Source organism: Neomonachus schauinslandi, chromosome 8 (genome assembly GCF_002201575.2).
Source record: "Neomonachus schauinslandi chromosome 8, ASM220157v2, whole genome shotgun sequence".
Lineage (NCBI taxonomy): Eukaryota > Metazoa > Chordata > Mammalia > Carnivora > Phocidae > Neomonachus > Neomonachus schauinslandi.
In genome coordinates, this window is record NC_058410.1 from 17,838,301 (window position 1) to 17,866,176 (window position 27,876).

The window sequence follows — 27,876 nt, forward strand, 5'->3', positions numbered from 1 at the left end:
CACAGCCCGTCTGAGCAATCACAGGAGCTGCATCCTGCCTGGAGAGCAGGTCAAAAGATGAGGTCGGTGGACAGGCAGGCAGAGGCCGACTGTGAGGGGCAGGAAGGCAAGATCGGAGATGCAAGGGAGCCAGAGAGGAGCAGGAGAGAGCGAGCAACCGGGACACAGCAACACAAGCAGGGCTACTTCCCTGAAGGCAAAGGCGAAGGAGGAGGTGAAGCAGGGATTTTGGAGGGGGAGAAAAGGAGAGCTGACGCCATCAAAAGAGTATTTAGTATCAGCTTGCCAGACGAAACAAATCCGAGAGGGAAGCAGGGTCCAGACGGAGTAAATGCCTGCAGAGAACATTTGTAAACCAGATTCCATCCATTTCTCGACCACAGAGCACTGCTCTATTGGCTTGCCCTCCTTTGATTTATCTCCCTCTTCCATCATGCGATATATTTTTGAACTTTTTCACCATAAAATAGTTCAAGTGCAGTCATAGGTAATGAAAGAAAGTGAAACTAAATCAGTGAATTTTCAACTCTGGTGAAAGACTTAGTAGAAAAGAGCCTATAAATACTGGCAACGGTGAAGTTTTGAGATTTATTTTGGACCTTCCTGCCTCTATAAATAAATGAGACACAACTTAGATCTGAATGCAAGTAAAGCTTGCCCCTACCTCCAAGAGGACTACTGGAGTGTAGGTTTTAACTGATGCTATTCATATAATGCTAATGAACTCAATATGCCCCTGACCTCTCTACCTGCATAAGCAATACAATTATAAGTACTTTGGAATTCTAGCTTAACGGTAGGAGCATGGGTTCTCAACTGGGATAAAATCTGGGCTCTGCCACTTAATTAGCTGTGTAGCCTTGAGCAACTTATTAACCTCTCTGTGCCTCAGTTTCTGCATTTTCCAATGGGAATAATATCATAGCAAACCTCACAGGGATGATGTGAGTATTAATTGAGTCAATGTTAAGTACTTGGGTCAGTTCCTGGCCCACACTCAGCACTCAATAAACGTTACCTGCAATTTCCTGCTTTTTCTTTTCCAATTTGCAGAACCAACCCTATTAAGGCTACTTCCAATCTAGATACACACTTAGAAATAATAACCAGATGGGCTCCCCTACAGTTGGCTTCCCTGAAAGGTGAATCTAAATCATCTTGACACATAGTTTATTTATTAGACAGCTAGCTAATTTTCAGATTACTCTGTTTCAGATACACACGTACAAATAAAAGATTATTGTGGAAAATAGTGCTAGTTTCCTGCCCAATGTCTCGTCTCCCTCCTTCCTTAAGACACACATTTTGTTCAGGGCAATAAAGTAGTCAGCGGAAAACACTCATCCCTCCAAGCTCTCCTATGGCAATGGTGGCCAAGTGCCCCAATTTGGGACTCACTTTCTTTGCTTTATTTTTCTCCATAGCACCATTGAAAGCATATGAATGTTTTCTATGACATCTCCCTCCGTGCTGATGCAGCTCATATCAGCTCATCATACATCCCAGTCCCCGAATGGGGTCCGGCACACAAAGCCGGTGCTCAGTGAACAGCTGCGGCTTGAAGAAATGAGTGAGACAAACTGGAATGTATGTGTTGGACAGGGTTTCTAGGAAAGCTTTTTAAAGGATGTGCCTGTGGCTTTTTGCCCTTTGACCTTCTTCACCCTGTTTCTCCTTCCCACCTGGAAGATGCAGAGGCCACTTTAAAACCAGGAGGATAACAACAACGAACAATACAATCTGGGTTCCTGAAGGCTCAGGTGAGCCTCAGTGCCAGCCTCTAGACATCCCAGTGGAATGAGGAGGTATCAAATGAACACTTTTTTTTTTTTTTATGCCACTATAGGTCATGTTTTCTGTTATTTGTAGCTGAATGCAATCCCAATAGATAACGGTTATAAAGAATTTTCGGGCGCCTGGGTGGCTCAGTCGGTTGGGTGTCTGCCTTCCACTCAGGTCATGATCCCATAACCTGGGATCATGTGGGATCAAGCCCCACATCAGGCTCCCTGCTTCTTCCTCTCTCTCTGACACTCCCCCTGCTTGTGTGTGCACGCGCTCTGTGTGCCAAATGCATATATACATACATACATACATACATGGAATTTTCCCAGCAAAAAAGTCTTGCTCTCTAGATATTCTTGAAACTAATTGGTAAGTAACAAAAAATTTAACTGATGTTCAGCTTTTTAGCCAGTGGACACAAATCTAAGATTGGTGTAATAAAGTAGATTGTCTCATCGACAGGCAATGTAAACAGATAGAAATAGAAGAGGTGCAAATGAAAGCTCCCTTAGCATTTTTATTATATTTCCGGTGAAAGCATAGACAGACCAGATAGAACGTAAGAAAATAAGGACCAACAGAACCTTTGTCAGACTGGCGGTGGCAGGTCTGTTCTGTGTATGGACAGATGCACCTGTCCTGCGGTTCTCACACATCTGCCGGCCAAGTACAGCCGATCGGCCCATCTGCCTGAGGTTCCAGCTGCAGATGTTACATATATTCTCACTGCTTGTCACCCCACAAAAGATCCACCCCCTTGGTCTCTTGGGGGGGGGGGTGGTCAGAGCTATAATCCTTTTGAACTCAAGACTTTAAACCCAGTGAAATGGTAAATACCACTGGGAGAGATGATGTATTTCTTAGAAATCGGGTATTTGCATTATAATTAACACCTTCCTTAGCTCAGGTTTTAACTGGGGGAGAAGGGAGGGAGGAAGATGTGCTGAGGCCCCTGACACTCTTAAGAGGGGGTAGTGGTGGGGAAGGAGCTGTGGATCTGGATAGCAGGAACCACGAGGGACAATCACTGGACTCCCACTTTGCTCCTGCCATCTAGGCCTCTGCTCTAAGGGCGGGCTTGGCTTCCACAGGATTTGCCGACTTTTGTCTGAGTTCTCTTGCCTTTTGACAGCAGACGAAAACTTCTGCCCATAAAACAACACTGCTGACTCAGAAGGATATTTTGGTTGGCAGATACTTGGCGGACACTAACCAGACACAACCAACTGGTTTGCCAGGTCATGTTCCGGGTCTTACAAAACTACCAGCAAGCATTTTGATCTGAAGAATAGCAGGATTCTGCATTTCAAAGTAATCGCATTCTCAAGTACAAAAATACAAATAATTCAATATAAATAAAACTCCTCAGATTATAATCTGATCTAGAGTGTCCATCTTATTTAAAAAAAAAAAAGGAAGAAGAAAGAAAGAAAACAAACATTTTGGAAGGTTTAATCCAAAGGAATTATCAATTTAAGAGTAAGTATCATCATTTTGTAACCATCACTGTAAAAACTGATTTAGGTGACAGTCATTAAATCTAAAACCATCAGGTAAAAGTCTGATGAGGAACAAGACATTTACGTAGTCTCAGATCATCTCCCCACAGAATATTTACTAATTGCAAAGGGAAAATTCTAACTTCTCAGAAGAAAGCTGACGGACATCACCACAATCATATGATCAAAATTAGTTACCACCAACGGGACAGATTAACATGATGATGCAGTGCCCCGGAAAGAACACAACATCAAAAATGCATTACCCGAATCCTAAGAAGAAACCCAGATAGAGGAATATCTCACAAAACAACTAGCCTACCCTCTTAAAAAACCCATCAGTATCATAAAAGACAAAGAAAGGCCAAGAAATCCTTTCAGATTAAATATGACAAGAGAGAGGACATGTGAATGTGATGAGTCATTTTTTTAAGTGTTGGGTTGAAAAAAAAAGTTCTGTAAGAAACACTACTGCGGCAGAGAAACTCAAACATGAACTGTACATTAGGAAAATCACTATTAAAATTCCTATTTGGTAATTATACTGTGGAGTTCTGTAAGAGAAGGTCCTTGTCCTTAGGAGATACATGCTGAGGTATTGAGAAGTGAGAGTCACAGAGTTTGTAACTTACTCTCCAATCGTTCTGCAATAATAGTAATTAACAATATTATATGTGTGCGTGTGTGTTTCCAGGAGGGAGAATAAGAGTGTGCAAACTGCTAAGTCTAAGTTATATAGAGGTTCGCTGCATAACTCTTGCAACTTTGCTGTAAGTTTAACATTTTTCAAAAGTTATTTTAAAAATAAGAAAAACAAGAGTACCATAATTCTCAAAAAGCATTAATAAGGAAATACAGGACAAAATGGATTACAACTCTTAGGTTACTTAGAAACATCCAAGTTCAAGTAAACCACTTAAAAGAACAGAAGCAAAATGGCAGATTTATACATGGAGAGGTTGAGGCTGTCAACAGCACTGTGTGTTGTGTGTGTTCAAATTTTTTGTTAACCTCAGAGGAGGCTGAGAGTCTCCCTCTTGGCCACAAGAGCTACGCCACATTTCACTAAGTGAAGGATATAAACACGGAAAGAATGACTACCCACAATTGGGGTGGGGAGAAGAAATACCCAGCCTAACTAAGGTTAGTACAAATTTGGTGAGTCACTTCCTCTTAGGAGAAAAGGCAAACATTTCTTGTTTCCCAAAGGACTCAGATTCTGAAGAACACCTGAGTTCTCAGCCTGAATCATGCCAAATAGGTAGCAAACTAGGTCAGAAGAACCTCCAGTCCATTAACTCCAGGCTTCTGCCCACACTCAACTCAATTTATTGCCACAGTACCTTAAATTTCCAAATCAATGTCAACTCCCATCTCTGAGTTCCTTCAGCCTCCACACCACTAAGCTGCTAGGAGCTTACATGAAACGAAGACAAAGGAGAGACACAGTAATTGAGCATGTATTCTCTAACCTTGAATGGGCAATGGCCTTGGTTTGCTTTTGGCTCGCCACCCCCAGTGTTCCTCAGTCCTGAACCAAATCGGCTCCACCACTTGAGAACCGAAGCCTTGGCAAAGCAGTCTTCCCTCCTTGACGCTGCCTCCCGGCGAGCAGCACACACACGTGGATGGATTAGGCAGAGCTGTGCTGTAAAGCACACACACGCTCTCCCAACGCGCTCTTTTCATTCCAGAAATACCTTATTCCTAAACCACTTCTATGCTTCTCTTGGCACCAAACAGTGTAAGCGGCTCCGTGCCAAAGGAAGTGTCTGTTTAAAGATGAGGACTTTCTTAAAATTTCTTTACCTCGAAGACCATAAATAGAACATTCTAGGGTAATTATGATGGAATAAAAAAAAAATGGAGGGCACCTGGGTGGCTCAGTCGTTAAGCGTCTGCCTTCGGCTCAGGTCATGATCTCAGGGTCCTGGGATCGAGCCCCACATCAGGCTCCCTGCTCTGCGGGAAGCCTGCTCCTCCCTCTCCCACTCCCCCTTGCTTGTGTTCCTGCTCTCGCTATGTCTCTCTCTGTCAAAAAAATAAATCTTTAAAAAAAAAAAAAAAAAAGGAAAAGGTTGTAGAAAACAAAAGAAAACCCATTTGCTTTGTTTTCATTTTGATTTTTTAAAGTTGCCTAAAAAAACACACTGCAGATATAAGATATAACATAGAATTATCTTCCATGAGAGTAAAGATTACAGGGCCCAAGTCAGGACAAAGAAGCAAAAATACCACCTTTAACAGGAAAAGTAAGTAAGCATTTACCATCTTGTCACAAGCATTTATTTTTGTTTTAAGGGCACCCACCAAAGCCAAACGCAGAGAGGAGGGTTTTTTTTGTTGTTGTTGTTTTACATTGTTTTATTCTGGAATATATTGTATTTTTGTACCTTGCTTCTTTATGACTTTCACCCTGTATCAGAAATTATTTTAAAAGAAGAAAACCCATCTTGGTGGACCTGTCCTTTTCCTTTCTCTATGCTCATTTCCAGATATTTATTTAGGGCTCACTCAGAATAAGCAGTGTGAAACCAGTAACTCTTGCGGAATCCTTAGTCTTCACCAACTGAATTACAAACCACTCTTATCCACCTACATGTATGTACAAACACACACACACACACACACCATGCAAGGAAAATGACATCATGCTCCACAGCACAGACATAACATGATCACCCATTCGACTTTCACCAGGATGGACCTCCTTAGAAATTCTGATCCCGGGCAGTAGGAAGGAGACTTACTTTCTCTCCACTTCTGGTGTTGACACGGCGCTGCAGAAGCCAAGCGACTCCTAGGAGAAAGAGGCACAGAGCAGCAGGCTCTCATTTGTACAGAATATCACTTAAAAAAAAAAAAAAAAAAAGGCAGAAGCAAAAATAGATGATTAAAGTCATTGTGCTTACTTCGATCTGGGACCGCAGCTGAAGTGACGTGGGGCTGGCATCAGGTTTCTCCTAAAAGAGAACAGATGCGGGTTTGATGAGACTTCCCAGCGTGGCATACACCAGAAAGACAAACAGATATGTAAGCAGAGATGGGGCGATTTGGGAAACACTAGAATACAGTGGGAGGAGATGGTGGAGATAAACAGATTTTTCTGGAAAAACTGAAGTGCTTTCAAAATGAGAACTCTGGTCTTAAAATGGAACTGCTTCCCAAACTTCACTGCTTGACACTGCTTACAATGTTACTGCAGAAGAAAAAAGCACAATCCAACTGAAGGGCATAGACAGTTAATGGTGAAATAATTCTCTGGATGTGATTCGACCCTCACTGGGAGACAGAACTTATGCGGATCCCGTTGTGTTCCTTTTCAATAATATTGGAGTTCCAATCTGATTTTTAAATTCTAAATGTACTCAGAGTATTTCATAACGCAGGGCTAGGTGTAAGTGTCTTTAGGAAGGTGGAAAGCTCACTTGATATTATTGTGCAACCCTAGAAATCACCATGCTCCTATAAATACAAATGAATTGGCCCAGCTGGAAATTTAAAAAACAACTCTCAGCATCCAGTTAATAGATGAAATAAATGCATGACATTATCAAAAATCATCAAGTCATAAAGAAAGGAATCATTTTAGAGATAAAACCATTTTATAGTTAAAAACTCCATTTCCCCTTTGGTAAAAAAGAGAGAGAGAGAAAGAGAGGTAAACCAGTGACCTATATGAAAATAATATATTGAAATAAGCATTGGCAGCAAAATAGGAAATTGCACTATTAGAAGTGCTAGAATATACTATGGGAAAATAAGAGCCACACTAGTGAACACAGCACAGAGTATGACACTGGTATTTTTCACAAGTAGAGAATAATTCTAAATCCAAATAGATGCTAAAGTGGAGGTCCTCATCAAAGTGTGGTGTACAATCCAGGGTGGTCCCCAGCTGATTACATCATATGCAGGCTGACAGGCAGTTTTAGAGGAAGGAGTGAGTTATCACTAAGAATACAAGTTTGAAATATCAGGTTAATCATGAGTTTCCCAATAATCCTATCGTGTTCTTAAGAACTGTTACATTCTTCAGGTCTGCACATGCACCATATGAAGATGGTTTTGTTAGTCTCAGCTGACATTCAGGATGTGGGATCAGATCATCTCAAGTTAGGAATTCTCATTTAACTGTTCAATGTATTAAAGCTGCCTATTTTATTACTAGCATGATTACAAAACTAGGCCAATATTTTAAAAACTTAGCAATGAAACATTAAAATGAGTATAACTCAGACTACATTTATAAATGTAAATAAGTAATGGGAATCCAGTACATATATCAACTATAAAATGAATGTGCTGGGTGAGTAATCTAAGAACAGGATTATTTTGGACAAGTAGATCAAAAAAGAAAAATACTTTAATGGATTGGAAACTCACTCAACCCTAGTCCCAGGGCCTTATTTGTTATGAAAAAATAACCAGAGTGGTGTAAAGACTCATAGAACTTCTCTTCGCTTAACATCCTCCTGGTTTTTATTTCCACCTCTGTTCATAATGGACAAATTTAGATTTCTGTCCCAGACTTGATACACCATTTTTACAAAGCAACATATGGAATTGTTCGAGTTACATTCCAAGTCCAATTGGTATGACATCAGACTCAGGTGTAATCAACATGTGAGACACGTATTTGGGAGGTTCCTTGTACTTAAGAGACCAGTCAAGATGCCCTGATACCTAACCTCTTAGCATCACATAGAGAAATTTATAAACTTAGGGCGCCTGGGTGGCTCAGTTGGTTAAGTGACTGCCTTTGGCTCAGGTCATAATCCTGGAGTCCGTGCTCGGCGGGGAGTCTGCTTCTCCCTCTGACCTTCCCTCATCTCATGCTCTCTCTCTAATAAATAAATAAAACAATCTTTAAAAAAAAAAAAAACTTAAACAGCAGGAAGTAAGCAAAGGTATAGTTTGCAGTTTTTCATCCTAAATCTTCCTGTTCAGAGTCAGGGTGGGAACCTCAGAAAGATAACAGAACTACATTACTTCCTCTGAATTTTTCTCTGAAATAGTCCCTTTAACACCCAACTCCAGCCCATGTCCTTCCATAACCATCAAGGAAAAAAATGACTGATTAACTCTCCTCCCTCCTCCATTCTTAACTGTTCTTCAAGCTCTAAGTCTCTACTTTACTAGGTAATAGTCTACGATAGGAAATTACTTTCTTTTACTGCATGTTTTTATCTACATTTTTTCTAATAAATTTTATTTACTGAGTGCATCATTTGTTACTCCATATCATAAACATAACATTTATGGTACATTATGCAAAATGTGCCTTTCCCCGCATACAAAGCAGGTGTTTGTTAACAATCACATTAAATGTTTGATGACCAGGAAGTAACATGCTGAACAATTCAGCTTCACGTTAGTCTCTTACTAATTATAGACTGTGTTTGGGGGACTTTTTAGGAAATTGGTTAGGGGTATAGTTTGATGTATAATGTACTAAAATTTGTTCCTTTAACCATCAAACCTGAGAAATGCAACATTGCAAATAAGAGTTAAATTTAGCTGAGTAAGAATTGACAACCTGATTGCCCAGTTTCAAACAACTTTATTTGGGGAACAACTGATGGTCCACAATCTAACTCCTGATTTGGAAGTAATCGTGTTGATGGAAATACTAAAAATTGTGTCTTCTGGACACATTATGGAAAGAGATGATCACTGAGAAATAAGATTCTCCTTAATAACACGTGCTACCGATGCAGTTACTACTGCTGTGTAACAAGTCATCCCAAACTTAGTCACACCAACCAATAAGCATTTTTTTCTATTCACAGATTCAGGGGTAAGAATGACAAATATTGGGGCACCTAGGTGGCTCAGTCGGTTAAGCATCTGACTTGATATCAGCTCAGGTCCTGATCTCAGGGTCGTGAGTTCAAACCCTGCACTGGCCTCCACACTGGGTGTGAAGCCTAGTTAAAAAATAAATAAAATAAAATAAAATAAAATAAATAAATAAAATTTTAAAAAAGAATGTCAAAAATCATTAAACATTACAAACCTGTAGTGAGTTTGTGCACTACAAATGCTTAAGGAAATCTCCCTAACTTAATGAAGTATTACACTGGAAACTAAACCAAGTTATAAATATAGCTCAACATATGTTCATGTATGCATGTGTGCATGCAAAAGGAAAAGTTAGAGAGGATATACACTAAATGTTAATAGCAATTACCTATGCTTACTTTTTTTAAGAGCACGTAATTTTGCATTACCTTCATTATTTTTTTCTAATATAAGATCAGCTTAAAAGTACAATCTTCAGATCTTACATGTTGTAAAATTATCTACATGTTCATAAATGTGTGAGAAAACATCTCTGGGATGCCTGGGTGGCTCAGTCGGTTAAACGTCTGCCTTTGGCTCAGCTCATGATCCCATGGTCCTGGGATCCAGTCCCACATTGGAGGGCGGGGTGGCCCTTGCTCAGCAGGGAGTCTGCTTCTCCCTCTGTCTGCCCCTCCCCCTGCTTGTGCTCTCTCTCTATATATAAGTAAATAAAATCTTTAAAAGAAAAAAATAAACATCTCAAAGATTCCTTACACGCCAATGGTTATGTCTGCAAAGGCCACTATTACTCAATTTTTAACACATTTGTCAAACATACATTGCTTTTAGATATTTCTAAAGAATGTTACAAAAGTTTCAAAAAATTAAAACTGGTAATAATTTTAGTTGTATCCCAACAACTAAACATAGAAACTTCTTAAGAAATACTGAAACTTAAATTTCTCAAATTAGGTCATGCTCTATATTAAAATAATTTCTTGAGATATTAAAAATTTTAGTAATGAGTATCATAGAAAACTATGCCTGCATTTTTCTGATTAATAGTGAAGGTCCATAATGATTTTAGAAATCATCTCACATATTTTGACAGAGAGAGACAACAGAACTGTAGTTCCATATACATATTTTTTTTTTTTTTTTTTTTTTAAGGCATCAGATGACAAAAAATTACTGGGTGGAGGGAAACCTCTAATTCATTTCCTGTCACTTGGGACAATTTTGGAAATAGTAATTCCTTCAAAGTTTATGATGTCTAACACAGAAGCAAAAAAAGAACAAATTTTCCAGATGAAATCAGGAGTTTGCCAAAACCAAAACACGGGAACACACGTGCGCTTCCACCTGCTTGTGCACGTGTGTGCACACGGGTGTACGCACAAGCATGTCTACAGTCACACTAACAGGGCCTGGGTCAAATATAAAACTAAGGCTCTGGCATGTGGTGTAAAACACCAGTCAAAAACCCACTTGGGGCAGAATAAGGTCCTGGAAAACAAATATCACGCCCTTGTCCACACTCCAACTTTGTTTCCACCTTCTTGTGGAAATCCACACTTCTCCTTCCCTTAATGCTGCCAGTGCTCAAAGCCAAATGCACTTCAAGGCTGGAAAAGCAGGTGGGATAAATCCCTCTCTTAATCCAAAAGCAGAGAGGAAAACCATCAGGCGCCTATCAGCTCAGCTCAGCGCCAAGCTCTCCTCCTCCACACTGGGCACAGGAAGGAGGTGATGGAAAGGCCAGAGGACCGCATGCCTGGCAACACTCAGCCTACGAGTAAAGTACACATCCCATCACTGATGTGTTCAATTAATGGAGGAAACAGGCTCTAAATGGCTGGGGAAAGTTGCTGCCTGTGATAGATTTTAAAACTCATGTGATATTGATCACTTTACAAGAAGACTATGAAGTGGCGGTGTCTCCCAATTGGCAAAGTATGCTCCCCTCTTGCCTGACTTCTTCTCCCTTCTGGCATGCAGTGGGGCATCTGTTCCTTGTACCAGGATGTAAACCTCAACACTTTCTTCAGAGTTCCCTCACTCCCCAACAAATCAGCTACCAGGGACTGTTGCTTCTCTGTTGACAAGGCTTCTTGTGTCCAGCCACCCATTCCATTCTCCCAGGCATCAGCTTCTCTGCGGTCCTTGACCTCCCAGACGCCTGCCTACCCCCCTAGAGTGGAGCAGAAGGTACTGAGTGGGAGTTCCAACCCTGTCCCCACTATAGTAAGACCTTTAGATCTCAGTTTTTACTTTGCTTGGTTTTGCAATGGCAATGAAAAGAAATGGACCATTTGGTGATCTTTAGGTTCCTCTTAGACTTGCAGTCCCTACTTAGATGAAGCCGGGTCCAATCCAATCACTACTAACAAATCTTCTTAAAATAGTACTCTGTCCTGGGCACCTAGGTGGCTCAGTCGGTTAAGCATCTGCCTTTGGCTTAGGTCATGAGCCCAGGGTCCTGGGATCAAGTCCCGCATCGGGCTCCCTGTTCCATGGGGAACCTGCTTCTCCCTCCGCCTCTGCCTCTCCCTCTGCCTCTCTCTCTCTGTCTCTCATGAATAAATAAATAAAATCTTAAAAAAAAAAAGTACTCTGTCCTTGCTTTCTGTGGTTCATGCAACATGAGCATTAGAATCACCTGGAAGCTTCTTCGAAAGGCAGGTTCGGGCCTCACCCCAGACCAGAATCAAAATCTGCATTTTACCAAGATCTCCAGGTATTCTGTATGCTCATTTTAGTTTGAGAAGCTAACGGCTTTGTTATTTGTATCATTTTCTCTGTTCCAAAATCTTTCCAAAATTCTAGAAACACAATACTGATGTGGATAAAATCCACATTTCTGAAAAAGAAGCCCTTCTGCCAGCTGGCCTAATGGACACCCTCTTTTTTTTTTTTTTTTTTTAAAGATTTATTTATTTGACAGAGAGAGAGACAGCGAGAGCAGGAACACACAAGCAGGGGGAGTGGGAGAGGGAGAAGCAGGCTTCCTGCCGAGCAGGGAGCCCGATGTGGGACCCGATCCCAGGACTCTGGGATCATGACCTAAGCCGAAGGCAGACGCTTAACGACTGAGCCACCCAGGCGCCCCTGGACACCCTCTTCTTAGAGAATAGGTGCTGGGTCCCCTTCGAGCATGCTGTCCCCGTATTTCACTTTTCCTCATAGAAAATTGGATGTCCTTCTTCTTCCTGTCCATCCTTCCAAGTCATCCTTTAGATCCAACTTCAAACCCACCTTCCATTACACCTTCTCTGCCCGACCATGCCTTAAATGATAAGCCTGAGTTCAGTCATAACAGGAACGAGCTACATGGCTTATTTACTAGGTATATCTATGTGTAGCAACTCTTCTCTCTTATCTGTATCTTACTCCCTCACCTAGACAGCAAATGCCTTCTTAACAGGGATTCACTGTACCCACAGACACACACATGCGGTCCAACAAAATCTATTCAGTGCTTCTTATGTGCCAGGCCCCATTTGAAGAGACAACAGTGAAGTGCACATGGGTCCTTCCCGTCAAGGATGACCAGGCTCTGCATGAGGGAAGTGCTTGATGGGCATCGATTTGTTTCATTTCTTTAAAATGGATTACTTTGCCAGTAATTCTGACTCTTCTATTAATTTTTGTTTGCAACTTCACTGTCTAGGGACATGTATTTCACGCTTTGATTTCAGATTTACTTTGGGGGTGCAGAGTTCCATGGGTAAGTAAAAGTAATTAGGCAAGTATTTTCAAAAAGATCTACAACTTAGATCTGTAAGAACTTAAAAAGAAAATGTTGGGGTGTTTAGCCACTTTTAGGATAAAATCTGCACTGGCCTGGGAGTTCTAGCTCCAACCCTGTACCTTTTCACATTTTATTTATTTATTTTTTTTTTTAAAGATTTTATTTATTTCTTGGACAGAGAGAGACATAGTGAGAGCAGGAACATAAGCGGGGGGAGTGGGAGAGGGAGAAGCAGGCTTCCCGCGGAGCAGGGAGCCCGATGTGGGACTCGATCCCAGGACCCTGGGACCATGACCTGAGCCAAAGGCAGATGCTTAACAACTGGGCCACCCAGGTGCCCCCCTTTTCACATTTTAATGACTGGTTTCACCCAAATCATTCACACGTGAAACAGGAAATGTTAGCCATTTTTCAGGCACCCATAAGCTCATGGCCTGGCATATGAAATTGATTCTAATGAGTGAAAGTGAATGGAAAAGTACTCTCTCCCCCCACATCAAAGAAGAAAGTTTCCAAAGAAAAAAGTTTTCACAGTTGAATGCTATTCCACTAACTTCAACCTTAAAAGCCATCCATAACGAACAGGTGAGTAAATTTTGAGAAATACTGATAAGAAACCAAAAGTGGCCATTTCCACCTGGCCATTAATACGCTGTGGTAAAATTATTAAATCTTCTTGCTGTATTAGTCTATGTTATGCAAGTATTCACTACATATTTATTTAAACTACACCATTTAAAAAAAATGATTTAAGATAGCTTACAAAACTTAAGTTCAACATTACATAAGATGAAGCTAGCTAACGAAATGACACGAAGTGAGGGAAATCAAGATTATATGGTAAAATTGGTCCAGGAATTAGGTTCGTTAAGAAATGCAGACGATGGGATCCTACACTAGAGATGGACCACACATTTTGGGCTAAGTTTCCTGACATTTAAAGCAAAGACAGAAACATGCTCAGTTACAAGACTGACATCGTCCATACTTTCATGTTTTGAGGTATTCACAAGACACACGGCTATTCCCAGAAGAGAGAATTTCTCCTCTGGCTTCTGGCAGAAAGGACGGTATATGACAGTGACCAACATCAGGAGCAATGTCCCTGCAGAGCTCCTTTTGCCCCAAAAGGGCTTCAACCTTTAATGCTAGAGGTAGTCCCGGGATCCCCTACTGAAAACCGAGGAAGCTTGTCCACTCCCCTACCTAACTGAAAGGAGTCATGGGAGTGCCCAGCACAGGAGCAGAACTCAGTCTGAGGAGACAGTAGGATGAGTTTTCCCATCTTGAAGCACAACTGTGGGAAAACACAGGGAAGTCAGTAAAAGTAAGATGAATTGGTTAAATTCAGGAAGAATTTGGGGCGCCTGGGTGGCTCAGTTGGTTAAAGCAACTGCCTTCGGCTCAGGTCATGATCCCGGAGTCCCAGGATCGAGTCCCGCATCGGGCTCCCTGCTCAGCGGGGAGCCTGCTTCTCCCTCTGACCCTCCCCACTCTCATGCTCTATCTCATTCTCTCTCTCAAATAAATAAATAAAAATCTTTAAAAAATAAATAAATAAATAAATAAATAAATTCAGGAAGAATTTGAATCTAAAAGTGTCCAGAGTAGCACTCTTTTTTTTTTTTTTTTTGAGAGAGAGAGAGAGAGAGAGCACATGAGAGGGGGAGGGCCAGAGGGAGAAGCAGACTCCCCGCTGAGCAGGGAGCCCGATGCGGGACTCGATCCCGGAACTCCGGGATCATGACCTGAGCCGAAGGCAGTCGCTTAACCAACTGAGCCACCCAGGCGCCCTCTTTTTTTTTTTTTTTTAAAGATTTTATTTATTTATTTGAGAGAGAGAGAGCACATGAGAGGGGGGAGGGTCAGGGGGAGAAGCAGACTCCCTGCCGAGCAGGGAGCCCGATGCGGGGCTCGATCCCAGGACCCTGAGATCATGACCTGAGCCGAAGGCAGATGCTTAATGACTGAGCCACCCAGGTGCCCCGGTAGTATGCTTCTTTTAACTTTTAAGCTGTCTTAGGCAACAATGTATCACATCCTTTAGGCTCAACTTTAACACTGTTGAGTACATAACGACCTACCAAGCATACTACACCAAGATAGGAATAAGACCAAACCGTAACAAAGGTTCATTCCAGAAGATGAGTCATGTTTTAAGAATGCATCTTCTACTATGAACAAAAACTAACACAAGAGTGTCATGTCATCTAAATGTAAATATTAAAAAGCACAGTGTCAGTAAAGGCATTTTAATTATCCTTTAAAAAAGAATCTAACAGGCGCCTGGGTGGCTCAGTCGTTAAGCGTCTGCCTTCGGCTCAGGTCATGATCTCAGGGTCCTGGGATCGAGCCCCGCATCGGGCTCCCTGCTCGGCAGGAAGCCTGCTTCTCCCTCTCCCACTCCCCACCGCTTATGTTCCCTCTCTTGCTGTCTCTCTGTCAAATAAATAAATAAAATCTTAAAAAAAAAAAAATCTAACAAGTTGTATAATTCAATTGTTCATTTTACTAGTGGGACTTGGTTTATGGACACTAACAAATGGGCCCTGCATACGTATCCCAGGGGTGGATACCACGACCATGGGCCACTCTGGATGGTATCACCACCCATGAGTCCATCCAACCTCACTGTTGGGACAACAGAGTGTGGAGTGATCCACACTCACCAAATGGTCTTCTGAGTACAACTGGTCACTGACTGGAATTGACGGGCATGATGACACAAAAGTCAACAGACCCAACTACATGGGAGCACTACTTCCACTTTCTGTCTCTTCCCACCTCTTTCATCTAACCATTCCTTAATTTTACAACTATTCAATGAGGACATACTATGTGCTAAGTAAGCACTGTTCTGGTCAAGGATAAAACAATGAAAAGGAGAGTCACTGCCTTCAGGGAGCTTAAATTCTAGTGATTTCTAAAGTCCCTCATGGGAATCATTTGCACTCAATGTCCAAATCACAGGTCCTATAACATTCCTTCTTTCTGGCACCAGGCGGATGACATCTGAATAGCTGTGCTCAGCTCTGCATTCCACATTTTCTGAGAGATAATGAAAACCAGGAGAACTTTCACTAGAGTGGGATCTGGAAAGGGGATCAGATGAACAGGATCAACTGGAAGAAGCAGGGCTGCTGTAAGAAGGGGAGGAAAATGCAAATACGTGGAGGGCTTCCGAGGGAGGGCAGATGGCCGCCCCGGGCCATCTCCCACAGGGCACAGGGACAAGTGCAGCACCCCGCATACTGGGACCATCGGGTGGAAAAACATCTACTACAGTTGTAAGTGATATATAAGAATTATAAAGAAAATTAAATCAGAGTATTTGTGAAAATAGTAAATATTCAATTAGTAGAAAACTTCCAAATAAAATCTTTTTCATTTTTAAAATAAGAACCTTACGCTTCCTTACTTGAAAATAACTTTTTAAAAATTTAGGTTATATACTTGAAATGACTATAAACTACATTAGCTAGAAACTCTTAATGATGAGCTTTTAATGCTATGGGTAGTGATTACTAACAAGGAATTTTATTCACACAACAAAGTGATTTAAAAAAATTGTCTTAGCGGGGCACCTGGGGGCGCTCAGTCGGTTAAGCATCTGCCTTCGACTCAGGTCATGATCCCAGGGTCCTGGGATGGAGCCCCACATCGGGCTTTCTGCTCTCGGGGAGCCTGCTTCTCCCTCTCCTCCCCACTCGTGCTCTCTCTCACTGTCTCTCTCGCGCAAATAAATAAAATCTTTAAAAAATATTGTCTTAGCTATTTTTATAACCACTGAAATACAGCAATTCCTAGTTCAAGGAGCTAACAGCACTTTATTTTACGTCGTAGTGAAATTTCTTATGAAAATGTAACAGATTTCAAATCCAGTTGAAATTTTTCCTATTAGGTATTACAAAATACTGACAACGTTCTAATGTGCAGCCTTGCGTATCCAATGCCATCCTGAAGCCCAGCTTGGCTACACGGGGCCCGAGGGTCCCGGTGCCCCACCACCATGTCTGAACCTTAAACCAAACTCTTCTGACAGCTCCAAGGCCCCTTGAATGTGACGAACAGCAGCAGAGTACTGGGCATCTGGCTGCTAGGGCACACACCACCACTGAGCTCACCGCCCAAAGGACTCGAATATTAAGATGCCATCTGGGACCACGCACGCTCCAGTAGGCCTTGAACACCTACTACACCATAGTCACCTGGATGGCTGATTCAACAAAGATTGCTGGCCTCTCTCCAGCTTCAGATTCGGTCCTTCTGGAGTGGGCCCACTAATTCACATTTCTACCCAGTTTCCAAGTGATGCTGAAGCCCTTTCAGAATTTCTGCCCCCGACAAGGCTGCTCCGAAGGGTCTCTATGCTGGGATTCAGTGATCTGAAGGTAGAAGGGATCAATAGATCCGGAGTCACACCTAAACCTGGTATGACTCATCTTTAGTGCTCTAGGAAGCAATAACCAAGATGAACGATTTTAAAGTACAAAGAAAGGGATGCGTTTAACATTTAAAAAAGGGGGGGCAGGGAGCAGTACAGCTAGGTGACCAACAAGAGAACAAATTATTTACAATATGTAAAATCTACATTATTGCTTGAGCGGGACCATGGGACCATCTGAGGCTGGGATGGGGGTTCTTTCAGAAACTGGTTCAGACCTCTGTCCGATTACAGTGATTGTATTACTTGTTCTGGAGTGTAACTGTGGGAAGTTAAGTAAGCTTCTGTGGGATCATTTACCTCTTACATTACATTTTTATGGGGAAATGACCTAATGACTCAAATGTTTTGGAATGGATAATCTTCAAAAGCTAGTACATTGCCGACAAATCCGACAGCCTGTAACTGAACAAACGTTCACGTATTCATCTACTGGACCAATATTTCCTAAGTGTCCACTCTGTACTTAGTTGACATGCTGGGTACCAAGAGTATAAAGAATAGGCACTGACCTTCAGGAGCTCATGGCCAAATAAGAAAAACACATAACTGAGAATATAAAAAACCAAAAGCTCCATATTATCATATAAATAACATCTGAACTGATTAGTAAGCAGATTGGGTGTCTGAATATGGATTTTACAAAAAAAAAAAAAAATTATGTACCCTGATCAAACTGGAGGATGCCAAATTTAAATGAATAATAGACTGGGTCACATTTTGTCATGATTTAAAGCATTATTATTGTCTTTGTAGCTATTAAATCAAAAGGTGCTATCATGACATTGAACTATCCTTCTTTTTCACTCTTTGAATTGTATTTTCAAACCACCTTTATAAGTTTTATACCATCCTGAAAAGCCTCAGAATTAAACACAATCCAGTGCATTCTGAAATCATGAGCCACAAATTTGTACTTCTAAAGTAAATGAGCTTTTGGAATTAATAGTGTTACCTAATGATGTAAACATCTAAAAACGCAGGATGGAGGTCACAGTATTTGAGAAAGAAGGATAAAATAAAAATTGGAGTATCAGAAAGTCGAGACAAATACCAAATTCTAGCCCTGGGCAAACTTTTTTATTGCTGTATTATAAATGCTGGAAAAGTCAGGTTTATAATGGAAACACAGGCAGACCAAGTCTCAATGTAATATACATAAATGATATGTTTCTTTTCCTGTACAGTGATTTTCCTCCCTTTTGAGCATTAATCTTTGAATGACTTACTCTATAAATTATTGAACTTAGTTCAAAAGCAAATGAAATTTAAAATACCGATTTATTGAGTGGCCAAAGTGCCATGTTGAAATAACTGTGATTTATCTGTTTCTTTAATCACGACTATAGCAAACATACTTCATTGATCAAAATTATTACCTAGTTGCATAGTTTTAAACATAAATCTGTCTCCCTGTTCAGAACAGCAGCTCTTTGCTGGGATCTCATTCACTTGCTCACAACTAAGAGACCCAACTTCTTCTTTCTACAACCTGAAAATGTATCTATATGTATGCTTAGATATATGTCGATAAATGGCTCTCATTTTTTGGAAACTAATTAAATCCACATGCACCATGATTGCTACAGTGGTGGAGGGGGCAAGGTGGGATACCATTTAGCCAGTACAGAGTTAACTACTCCCCATGCGCACATGCCTACTTGCATCCTGCATGGCACTAAAGACAGCTTTGTCTGTAGAACTAACAGTATTTCTTGGGCATTACTGCTTGTAGGTACTGCTATCCTAGGACCGGAGCCATTGCTTCTGTGGCTAGGAAGGGAGATTCTGGCTTAAAATCCAACGTCTCGTTCATATCAAGAGGAGGACCTCCCCTTCATTTCCCTTCTCGTAATTTGGTTGGTGGAGAAGTTGGAAAAAGTGTATATTCTCCAACAAGGGAAAAAGTTGCCACATACATAATAATGGACTAAATGGCTCGATATGTAAAGTGTGCTGATAAATAAATAAGAAAAACTATTTTAGATTGGAAAAAATAACTTTTAAGAGATGAGATGAAAAACTTTTAAGAGATGAGATGAAAAACTATTTTAGATTGGAAAAAATAACTTTTAAGAGATGAGTCACAGAAAGATATAATAATATGTGTGTTCTTAGAAATGATCAAAGAAATACAATTTAAAACACTATGAAACTACTTTTCACCAACTGGATTGGTAAAGTTTTCTTTCTCTTGATAATAAATACTGGGAAGCATAAATTTAAAAAAGGACCACAGATATGCTGCTAGTAGAAGTGCAAATTATATAATATTTTCAGATGAGAATTTAACAGTGCTCCTGTGGAGTCTTTAAAATGTTCCTACTTTCCAACCTGCTACACTCATATCTAATAATCTACCCTAAGGAAGTAAGTCATCAAAGTGAAGATTTACATTTAAAGATGTTCATGGTCATTTACTTTTAGAATAACAAAAAAGTGAAGAACACCTAAATAGCTCAAATTGGGGGATAAATAAACTATGGAACATTCACAAGATAAAAAGGGTATGTACTCATTAAAAATCACAATACTAAAGAATAGTTAATAAGGTAAGGGTGTTCCTTATAGAAGGCTGAGGAATATAATCAGGTGTACTGTGCATACAGCTTGATCCTAATATTTGGGTACATAAGTGTATATATACAGAATGTAAACTCCACCGGAGCAGGAAATTTTGTATATATTGTCCCCTGGTGTATCCCCAGTACCCAGCAGAGTGCCTGGCACTTAGGGGTACTCAATATCTGTTGAATGAATATATATGCACAAACAAAAGTCTGGGAAGAAATAAGCCAAAATGTGGTTATATCTGAGGTGGGGGTGGGAGGCTTAAGCATAATCTTTATTTTCTTTTTCAGGACCTTCTCTATTTTCTTATTTCTCTACAATTTATATGTACTACTTTTACAATCAGAAAGCAAAACAAAAATGTTTCTCTTTAAAATGTGTTTTTTCCTAAAGTTATAGACCTAGAGTCAGACTTGGTTCAAACTTTAGACATATACATGGCACACTATCAAGATTCTATACCATAATGGGGATGTAGAATATTCAAAGCATAAGCGATGTATATGGATTTTTTTAAAAAGATTTATTTATTTGAGAGAGAGCATGAGTGGGAGGGGGAGAGGGAGAGAGAGAATCTCAAGCAGACTCCACACTGAATGTGGAGCCCCATACAGGGCTCAATCCCAGGACCCTGTGAAGCTGGCCTGAGCTGAAACCAACGGTTGGACACTTAACCAACTGTGCCATCCAGATGCCCCTATATGGATTTTTTTATTAATCACACATGCTGACCAATTTCTTTTCTACAAACAGACCTTTGTGGAGCATTTGTCATTTAAAGATACATTATTCAACACATACATATCACAGTACTTTATTGTTGTTGTTGTTGTTTTTTAAAGATTTTATTTATTTGACAGAGAGAGAGACACAGTGAGAGAGGGAACACAAGCAGGGGGAGTGGGAGAGGGAGAAGCCGGCTTCCCGCTGAGCAGGGAGCCCGATGCGGGGCTCGATGCGGGGCTCGATCCCAGGACCCTGGGATCATGACCTGAGCAGAAGGCAAGACACTTAATGACTGAGCCACCCAGGCACCCAGTACTTTATTGTTTTAAACTGCATTATACTGCTAAGGTTTCAAAAATGTCAATTTAGAATTTTCCTCACAGAAATTTTGCTTTACTTTCCCTCTTTCTTAAACCGCCCTGTCAAATTCTCCTTTTCTGTAGCACAAAAAGAAAGAATTGGAAGTATCTTCTTGTCATCTGTTAACTAGCCTCAATCACATAAATATCATCAGGTTGCTAATGAGAAAATGGTTACTTCGTATAAGATGATACATATTATATGCCCAAAAAATGTGCATGTTCACAAATAGTAAGCCAATTTTCCCCTAGCAGATAACAATTTTTCCGCAGGAAAAGCAAACAAAAACTTCAGAAGAGTGCAAACAGGAAACATTATCAGGACCTGGTCTCAAAGAGCAGAAAACAGATGGATGGCCCTTTCTTAGCATCCGGAGCAGCACAAAAAAAAAGGAGTGAGTCCAAATACGACGACCAATTGCCTGGGAAACTGTAGAGAAGGGCTGTGTCCCTGACTACTACAAGTCCCTCTAAAAAGGCTGGAATGAACCTAGAGCCATGACTTCTACCTTGAGAATCAACAGAGTAAGAGTCTTGAATGTTACAGACAGATCTCTTAAAAAGAAGATGCAATCCCAGTAATGATACGGTATCATCACTGAGGTGGCTCCGTCGAAACCCAAGACCTTGCAAAGTGCCTGGCAAAGATTAAATAACCCCATAATAAATATTTGCTGGGTGAATAAATGAACGAAAGGTGGCAGAGGAGACTGGAGTAGAGAGGCCATAGCACAGAAAGCTTAATACCCTGCACATAATGGGAAATCAATACACATTTATCGATTGAATTAAAACTTTTGTTATGTTTTTAATCCCTGGGTTCTGACACTGTTATAATTTGATCCACAAAGCAAGAGAAAGAGAGTGTGTTGAGCAGTAAGGCAAAACAAAGACAGAAACCATGTTAAGTTCTATATATATCTTCCACCACACGTGTCAAGGGTTTTGTTAAGGATCACAGAGGCTGCCATTTGTCCCTGCTTATCCATAGCAGTCAACCAGCGGAAAAACTGAACAGAGTGGGCTGGCAATACATAAAAGCATATACTTATTTTCTTAAAAATCCTCTTTGAAATAATTATATTCAAATGGTTCATATTTTAAAAATTGAACTGACTGACTCAATTATCCACACCAACGTATCATCAAATAACTATAGAAAGAACAGTAACAAACTCCTTGCGGCTACCTGGTCAATACACCCCTTTAACACCAAGTATTTACCAAGTGCTCACCAAGGCCACGAGGCTAGTTCTCACCCTGCATCCCATTTCCCATCTCTTCTGGAAGTCACTGGATCACCACCTATAAACTGAGTACATGTTCTGGGGCCGATTCCTCCTTGAGGAGCAGGCACTTCTTCGGTACTTTCTGATTCATCATCATCAACATGATTACCATCATCATCTTCACTGCCATCACTGACGATGTTTATCAAATGCTACTTGATGCCACATACCATTCTAAGGCACTTTACATATATTATTTCATTTCATCTTTTAAAAAACCTCATAAAGTAGGACGTTTTACTATTTCTATGTGACCAACAAGGAGACTGAGGCACAGAGACTAAGTATCTTCCCCAAGACCACATGCTAGAAGGTGCAGAGTCTCTTTGATTCCAGGATACATACTCTTAATTGCTATGCTAGCATCTATTGGCTCTTCCGGTCAGTGCCCCAGTGCTGAGGACCAGGCCACCTCTAGTTTTCTGAGTCCCCATCCTCCTTCCCTACTCCTTAGCCTGTTCCCGTGTGTTTTTGCTTTGCTGTTGTCTTCCCTCTCAAAGCTTTGTTCTGATAACCGTACAATAATCCCAGTCTTCTCCCAAGACAGGGTTTCTGCCCCACCCATGGTCAGTCTGGCAACGGAGTCCTGTCCACCTGCTCACAGATCTAACAATAGATACACATCCCAATTCAGGCTGCTCTCATTTTCCTGGGGCTGCCCTGAAGACCCCCATCACCTGCTGCTTGCCCAGACTTAAACTTCCTACTGAAGACCTGAGCCTCTCTAGTCAATCCAAACCACGAGGCCTCCCCCACGTGGGCAGATCTACATCCAAGGACCAGTCTCTCCTGCCTGTTTCTGATCCTGCTATCAATAACTGGCCTTGTCTGGCAAAAATCTGAAGTAGCTACAGGTGGTACTGAATCTTACTCCATAATTATCTATGTCCCAGAAAAGATATTGGGGTATCTAACTATTCCACTGGCAATTCAAGGAAGACTCATCCTCTCTTGAGGCAGCACAACCCAAGACAACAAAGCCACTGTTCTGAGCTGACAGTGCATGTGCAGTGGTCCTCTTTCCCTGCAAGGCATGGAGGAGCCAGCCACCTGTCAGATCCTGTGCAGCTTAACGAGGTAACACTTGTGAAGGGTTTTGCGATGTGCAGGACACATGTTGTCCCGGGAGCTCACACATGGCATACCACATTGCAAAATTCAAGAGCTATTTTTAAAATCTATCTACCAGTTGAGCAAAACGGAGAGTGTTTTGTGGACTGTTGTAAAACCCATTACTCTTTCATTGAGAATCCCTCAAAAAGAGCATACAACTGGGGGAGATTACTGAACAGGACCTAAAAGACACTTTAAAAAGAAAAAAAAAAAAAAAACTAGTTGCAGTCAATGCCAAGTTTTCAGGGAAACCTCAAAGAGCTTGCTTCATTTCACCCTTTTTCTTGAAAACAAGCAATTCGAGAGGGTAAAGAAGGAAGTATCTCGCATCTCGTCTGTCCAGATGTCATGTCCAGGTCTGAGAGTGAGTTATGGTGCAGTGGACCAGCGGAGGGCACAAGGAAACGGCTTCTGGGATGCCCTAGAACTAAACACCAAGGCCAGTGTCTCTCTCTGGAGGCCTGGCCAGACTCGCTTGGTCAGTTAAGTCAAGTGTTTTGATGGGTGTAGGTTTAAATGTGGGATCACCTTTACCCCTCTAGACTATAATTACACAAAGCTTGTCTAGCTTCTGGAAAAATAAGAGGTTTATTTTTAATGGACGAGGGCAGGTCCCATGTTCCCTCTTGAAGAATGCCTCCTTTTGCCAAAGGGAATCCTAGGACTGAGTGGGTAGGTTTAATGGATTGCCTTTGGCTAAGAGGTTTGCAGATAGTCCCCCAAAACAGCTATACTCCTGCAGTGGCTGAGCCACTGGGGTTTGCCTCCTTCCCACCTATGCTTTCCCTTCTGTAATTATTAATAAGCCATCGTGGCAGCTCTGCATGACCTGGATCCTGCTGGCTCTCAGGTGACTACCATCAACTTTCAAATTCCTGAAGTTTGCAGGAGCAGGTAGGTGCAAGGCATGTTCTCAAACCCATTCATATTTACCTTTCTAATACCTATGCTCTAAGACAACAACGCTAACCATACCAAATGACTGAACAGTGATCCTCTTTTGATTAAAATCTTTTTTTTTTTTAAAGAAAACTATCCTGTAGTATATTTCCTACAAAATCAATACTCTTCTTCCAGTATTGCCTTCTCAATACTGTCTTGTTCCTGAGATGTGGGACGCAACGGGGAGGAGAAGGGGTTTAGAGAAAAGCCTGGGTCAAAGCTATCAGATGTCAGAAAACTGATGTTCTTCCTTCGTGCTTACTATTTAATAGGTAGAAGAATCACAATATATGAAAATCAGTACCCAGGCCCTTTTACAGTAATCAGAATTTCCTAGGCAGAGAAACGATTATCACTGATTAATATCAACATGTAAAACTGTTCAGTTGACATGCACACACCAATAGCACTAAGGGATTTCCTCTCCCAAATTAAAAATATTCATCCGTTTTAAAATTCATTTGTCAATGGAAGCGCTACCCATTTGTCATCATAGAAAGAGGAGAACATTCTGCCCTCCGTGATGTTGACGGTGTTGGCTCATATTAAGCACAGCCAGGTATTATGCTTGGTGCTTGATAAATACTACCTTTTAAGAAATGTATTAAGCCCTCCTGGACCCTGCAGAATGCAAGCTCCATGGGGGCAGGTGCTTCACCTGTTTTCTTCACTGCAGCAGCCCCACTGCCTAGCACATAGCAGGTGTTCAATAAATATTTGTTGAATATGTTTTTAAAAAATTATTTCCCATAGTTCTCACTGGGACATTCAAAGGTAGAGATTATGTGTGCCTTCTTTTTACACATGGAGAAACTGAGGCTCGGAGATTAAGTAACTTGCTCCCAGTCACATGGCTAGTAAATGGCAAAGCCACAATTTCTACCTCCCAAACTCATCCCATACCAGTCTGCTCTACAGCCTAAGAGTCTCCTATATTCAATTACCTACTAAAACCACCTGCTTCCAACAATGTCCACATGAAGAGACATGCAGGGACACTGGAAATTCTTCCCATTATATGCTTTCTGACTGTGCCTTATGACCTGCTATTTAGCATGTCTGGGGTCTCAAACCTAATTATTTGGGTGTTTCTTCTATTTCTTTGCACAATTATCCTCCTTTTCAGCAAACAGCACGCTGATAAAGGCAGAAAAACAAACCCTGTGGGATGACTTTCGCCTGCTGTAAATATGATGTCCTCCTGCTAACAGGAGGACCAGAAAAGCCACCCAAGCTTTAAGTACTTTCCATTCTCCAAAGAGGGAAGGTCACACTTCCTTTGTTTTTACACAGACTTCATAAAAAGGAGCAATTCGCCACCTACTTATCTTTTTATTTTTTCCTTCATCATCATTCTTTTCTTCTCTCCTTTGTGGCACACAGACCTATTCAGCTCTCCCCACAGAGCGGACAGCAGGAGGGGAGATATGAACAGACAGGAGGAGAGGATAGAGGTGGGGGAAGGAAGAAAGGAAGAAAGGGAGGGAGGTCCATTCTCTACCCATTCATTGCTTCCACTTCTTCCGAGCCAGCCAAACTTCTCGAATGAATTTTCTATACCCACTGCCTCCACTCGCCTCCTGCTGACCAATCATTGAAGGCCATCCATCAGGTTAGGTGCCAGGAAGACAATGATGAGGAAGTCTCAGAACATATCTCCCCCACTTGGGGGCTTCTCTACATCAGAGGCCACCATGCTCTAGTCCCTGGCTGTTCAGCTCCACAAGAATGTCTGGACAGGACCTCGATCTCTGCACATCGTCAAGTGGGCTCCTATTCTGTACACCCAGCTCTTCCCCACTCTCGCCTGTTAACGACCACACCAACCTCCCAGCACCTTCACTCATCCTCTTCCTCCCAGAGATTCAGTCAAGCTCTCAGTCCCTCCAACGATATGCTTCTTGTATCCGTTTCCACTTCTACACCTAGTATATTTTAACACCTGGCCTATTTGCTCGGGCTTTTGTTACCTTTCGTCTGGACTGTAGTGATGGCCTTCCAACGGGTCTTCCTCCCCCCCAAATAATCAGATGCACTACTGAGAAATCAAACTTTCCAGGAACATAATACTCCTGTCTTTCTCCTAATCAAAACCTTTCCTATGTTCCCTCTTAACAACAGAACAATGTCAAACTGCTAAACTGACATTCAAGGCTTCCACAATATGGGTGCTACTGCCTCGGCAAGTTTATGGTCTTACTCATTTAACTGAACCTGATCTGCATTAAGCTCCACTGAACACCCAAACACGTTCCAAACGAAATACTGACGTAGCTCCAACTAGGAAAAACAGAGTTAAGTTTTGTGTGGTGGATAAGAAATCAGTACACATACCAGGTTCACACAGTTTCCAAAACATTTCCCCGTACATTAGCATCATTAAAATCTTGGTATTACTCAGAATAACTCAGCTGCTTTCTTGAAGAAATGCCTCTGTTCCTGTGATTCTTTCCCTATACACCCCATGCTGTAGTATTCTAGCTTTGGGGGACTCATTGCAAACTGAAGTAAAACTACGGTATAAATTATAAGTTTAACACCCAAACAATAACTACTTCACTGTATCATTTTATACCACTTTTTAAGCAACTTTTTTTTCTTCCATTCATCGATGCTTTAGGTGTAGCTGTAACGTATCCAAGAATCCTCCTCTCCAAGTGCCGGCACCTAAGCAGATCCAGGTCTCTACTGTCAGGAGAGAGTGAGGTACGAACTGAAATGTATGTGAAAAACAAACACGGGATGCTTGTTAATCATTTCTTAAGTGAACTGTAATTTTCTCGATCCTTAAAGCAAAATCTAGCTAAAAGAATCCCTCTACCTTGCAAAACTGTAATTCTCTTAAACATTTTGAAATATGGTTATTCAGACTTACATACTGTGACACCTTCACTGTAAGTCATAACAGTCACAAGCCCCGATGTTCAGTCTAGCTTCAGGCCATAAAGGGGTTTTGTAACAACATGAATTATACCAAAATGAAGATTAAGGATTTAAAAAACTAGTGGAGGGGCACCTGGGTGGCTCAGGTGGTTAAGTGTCTGCCTTTGGCTCAGGCCCCGATCTCAGCGTCCTGAGATGGAGCCCCCGCCTTGGGCTCCGCGCTCAGTGGGGAGTCTACCTCTCCCTCCCTCTGCCTCTGCCCCTCCCCTGGCTCATTCTCATTCTCTCTCTCTCTCTAATAAATGAATAAAATCTTAAAAAAAAAAACAAAAACAAAACAACTAGTGGAAAATCCATCAGGAGTGTAGCCTGCAAAGAAGCTTCGGGAAATATTCCCATTATGGTTTTTGAGAATGAATTTGGATATAACTAGAAATTGTAAGGGGCATTTCATGCTTCATATTAATGTCATTAAAATTTAACATAGGAAATTACTAAAAGCCCAAACGACATATTTTTAATTCCATACACAGTTTCAGATGTAGCCTCGTACATGGTGAGGACCTGACAGATGCTGACTGAAGGTAACTGCATCACGCTGAACTACATAAAATCCTGTCCTCTACTTTTTCATGTGTATTTGTTTAGTGGGGGGGGGGGGCGGAAGGCGGGGAAGAGGTGGGGAATCATACTGCATTTCTCCTGGACCCCAGGACACCTGGTAAAG

The 27,876-nt window shown here is 41.3% G+C and overlaps 1 protein-coding gene across 4 annotated transcripts in view; it reads right to left on the bottom strand.

The window, feature by feature from the left end:
* SASH1 (SAM and SH3 domain containing 1) overlaps positions 1-27,876 on the bottom strand; it is a 189,136-nt gene that overhangs the window by 99,257 nt on the left and 62,003 nt on the right. For all 4 annotated transcript variants that reach the window (XM_044917637.1, XM_044917636.1, XM_021693636.2 and 1 more), the window contains exons 3-4: positions 6,197-6,247; positions 6,035-6,084 (exon numbers count right to left, since the gene is read on the bottom strand). In XM_044917637.1, the coding sequence (XP_044773572.1) occupies positions 6,035-6,084; positions 6,197-6,247 (101 nt within the window). The remainder of the gene's footprint in view (positions 1-6,034; positions 6,085-6,196; positions 6,248-27,876) is intronic.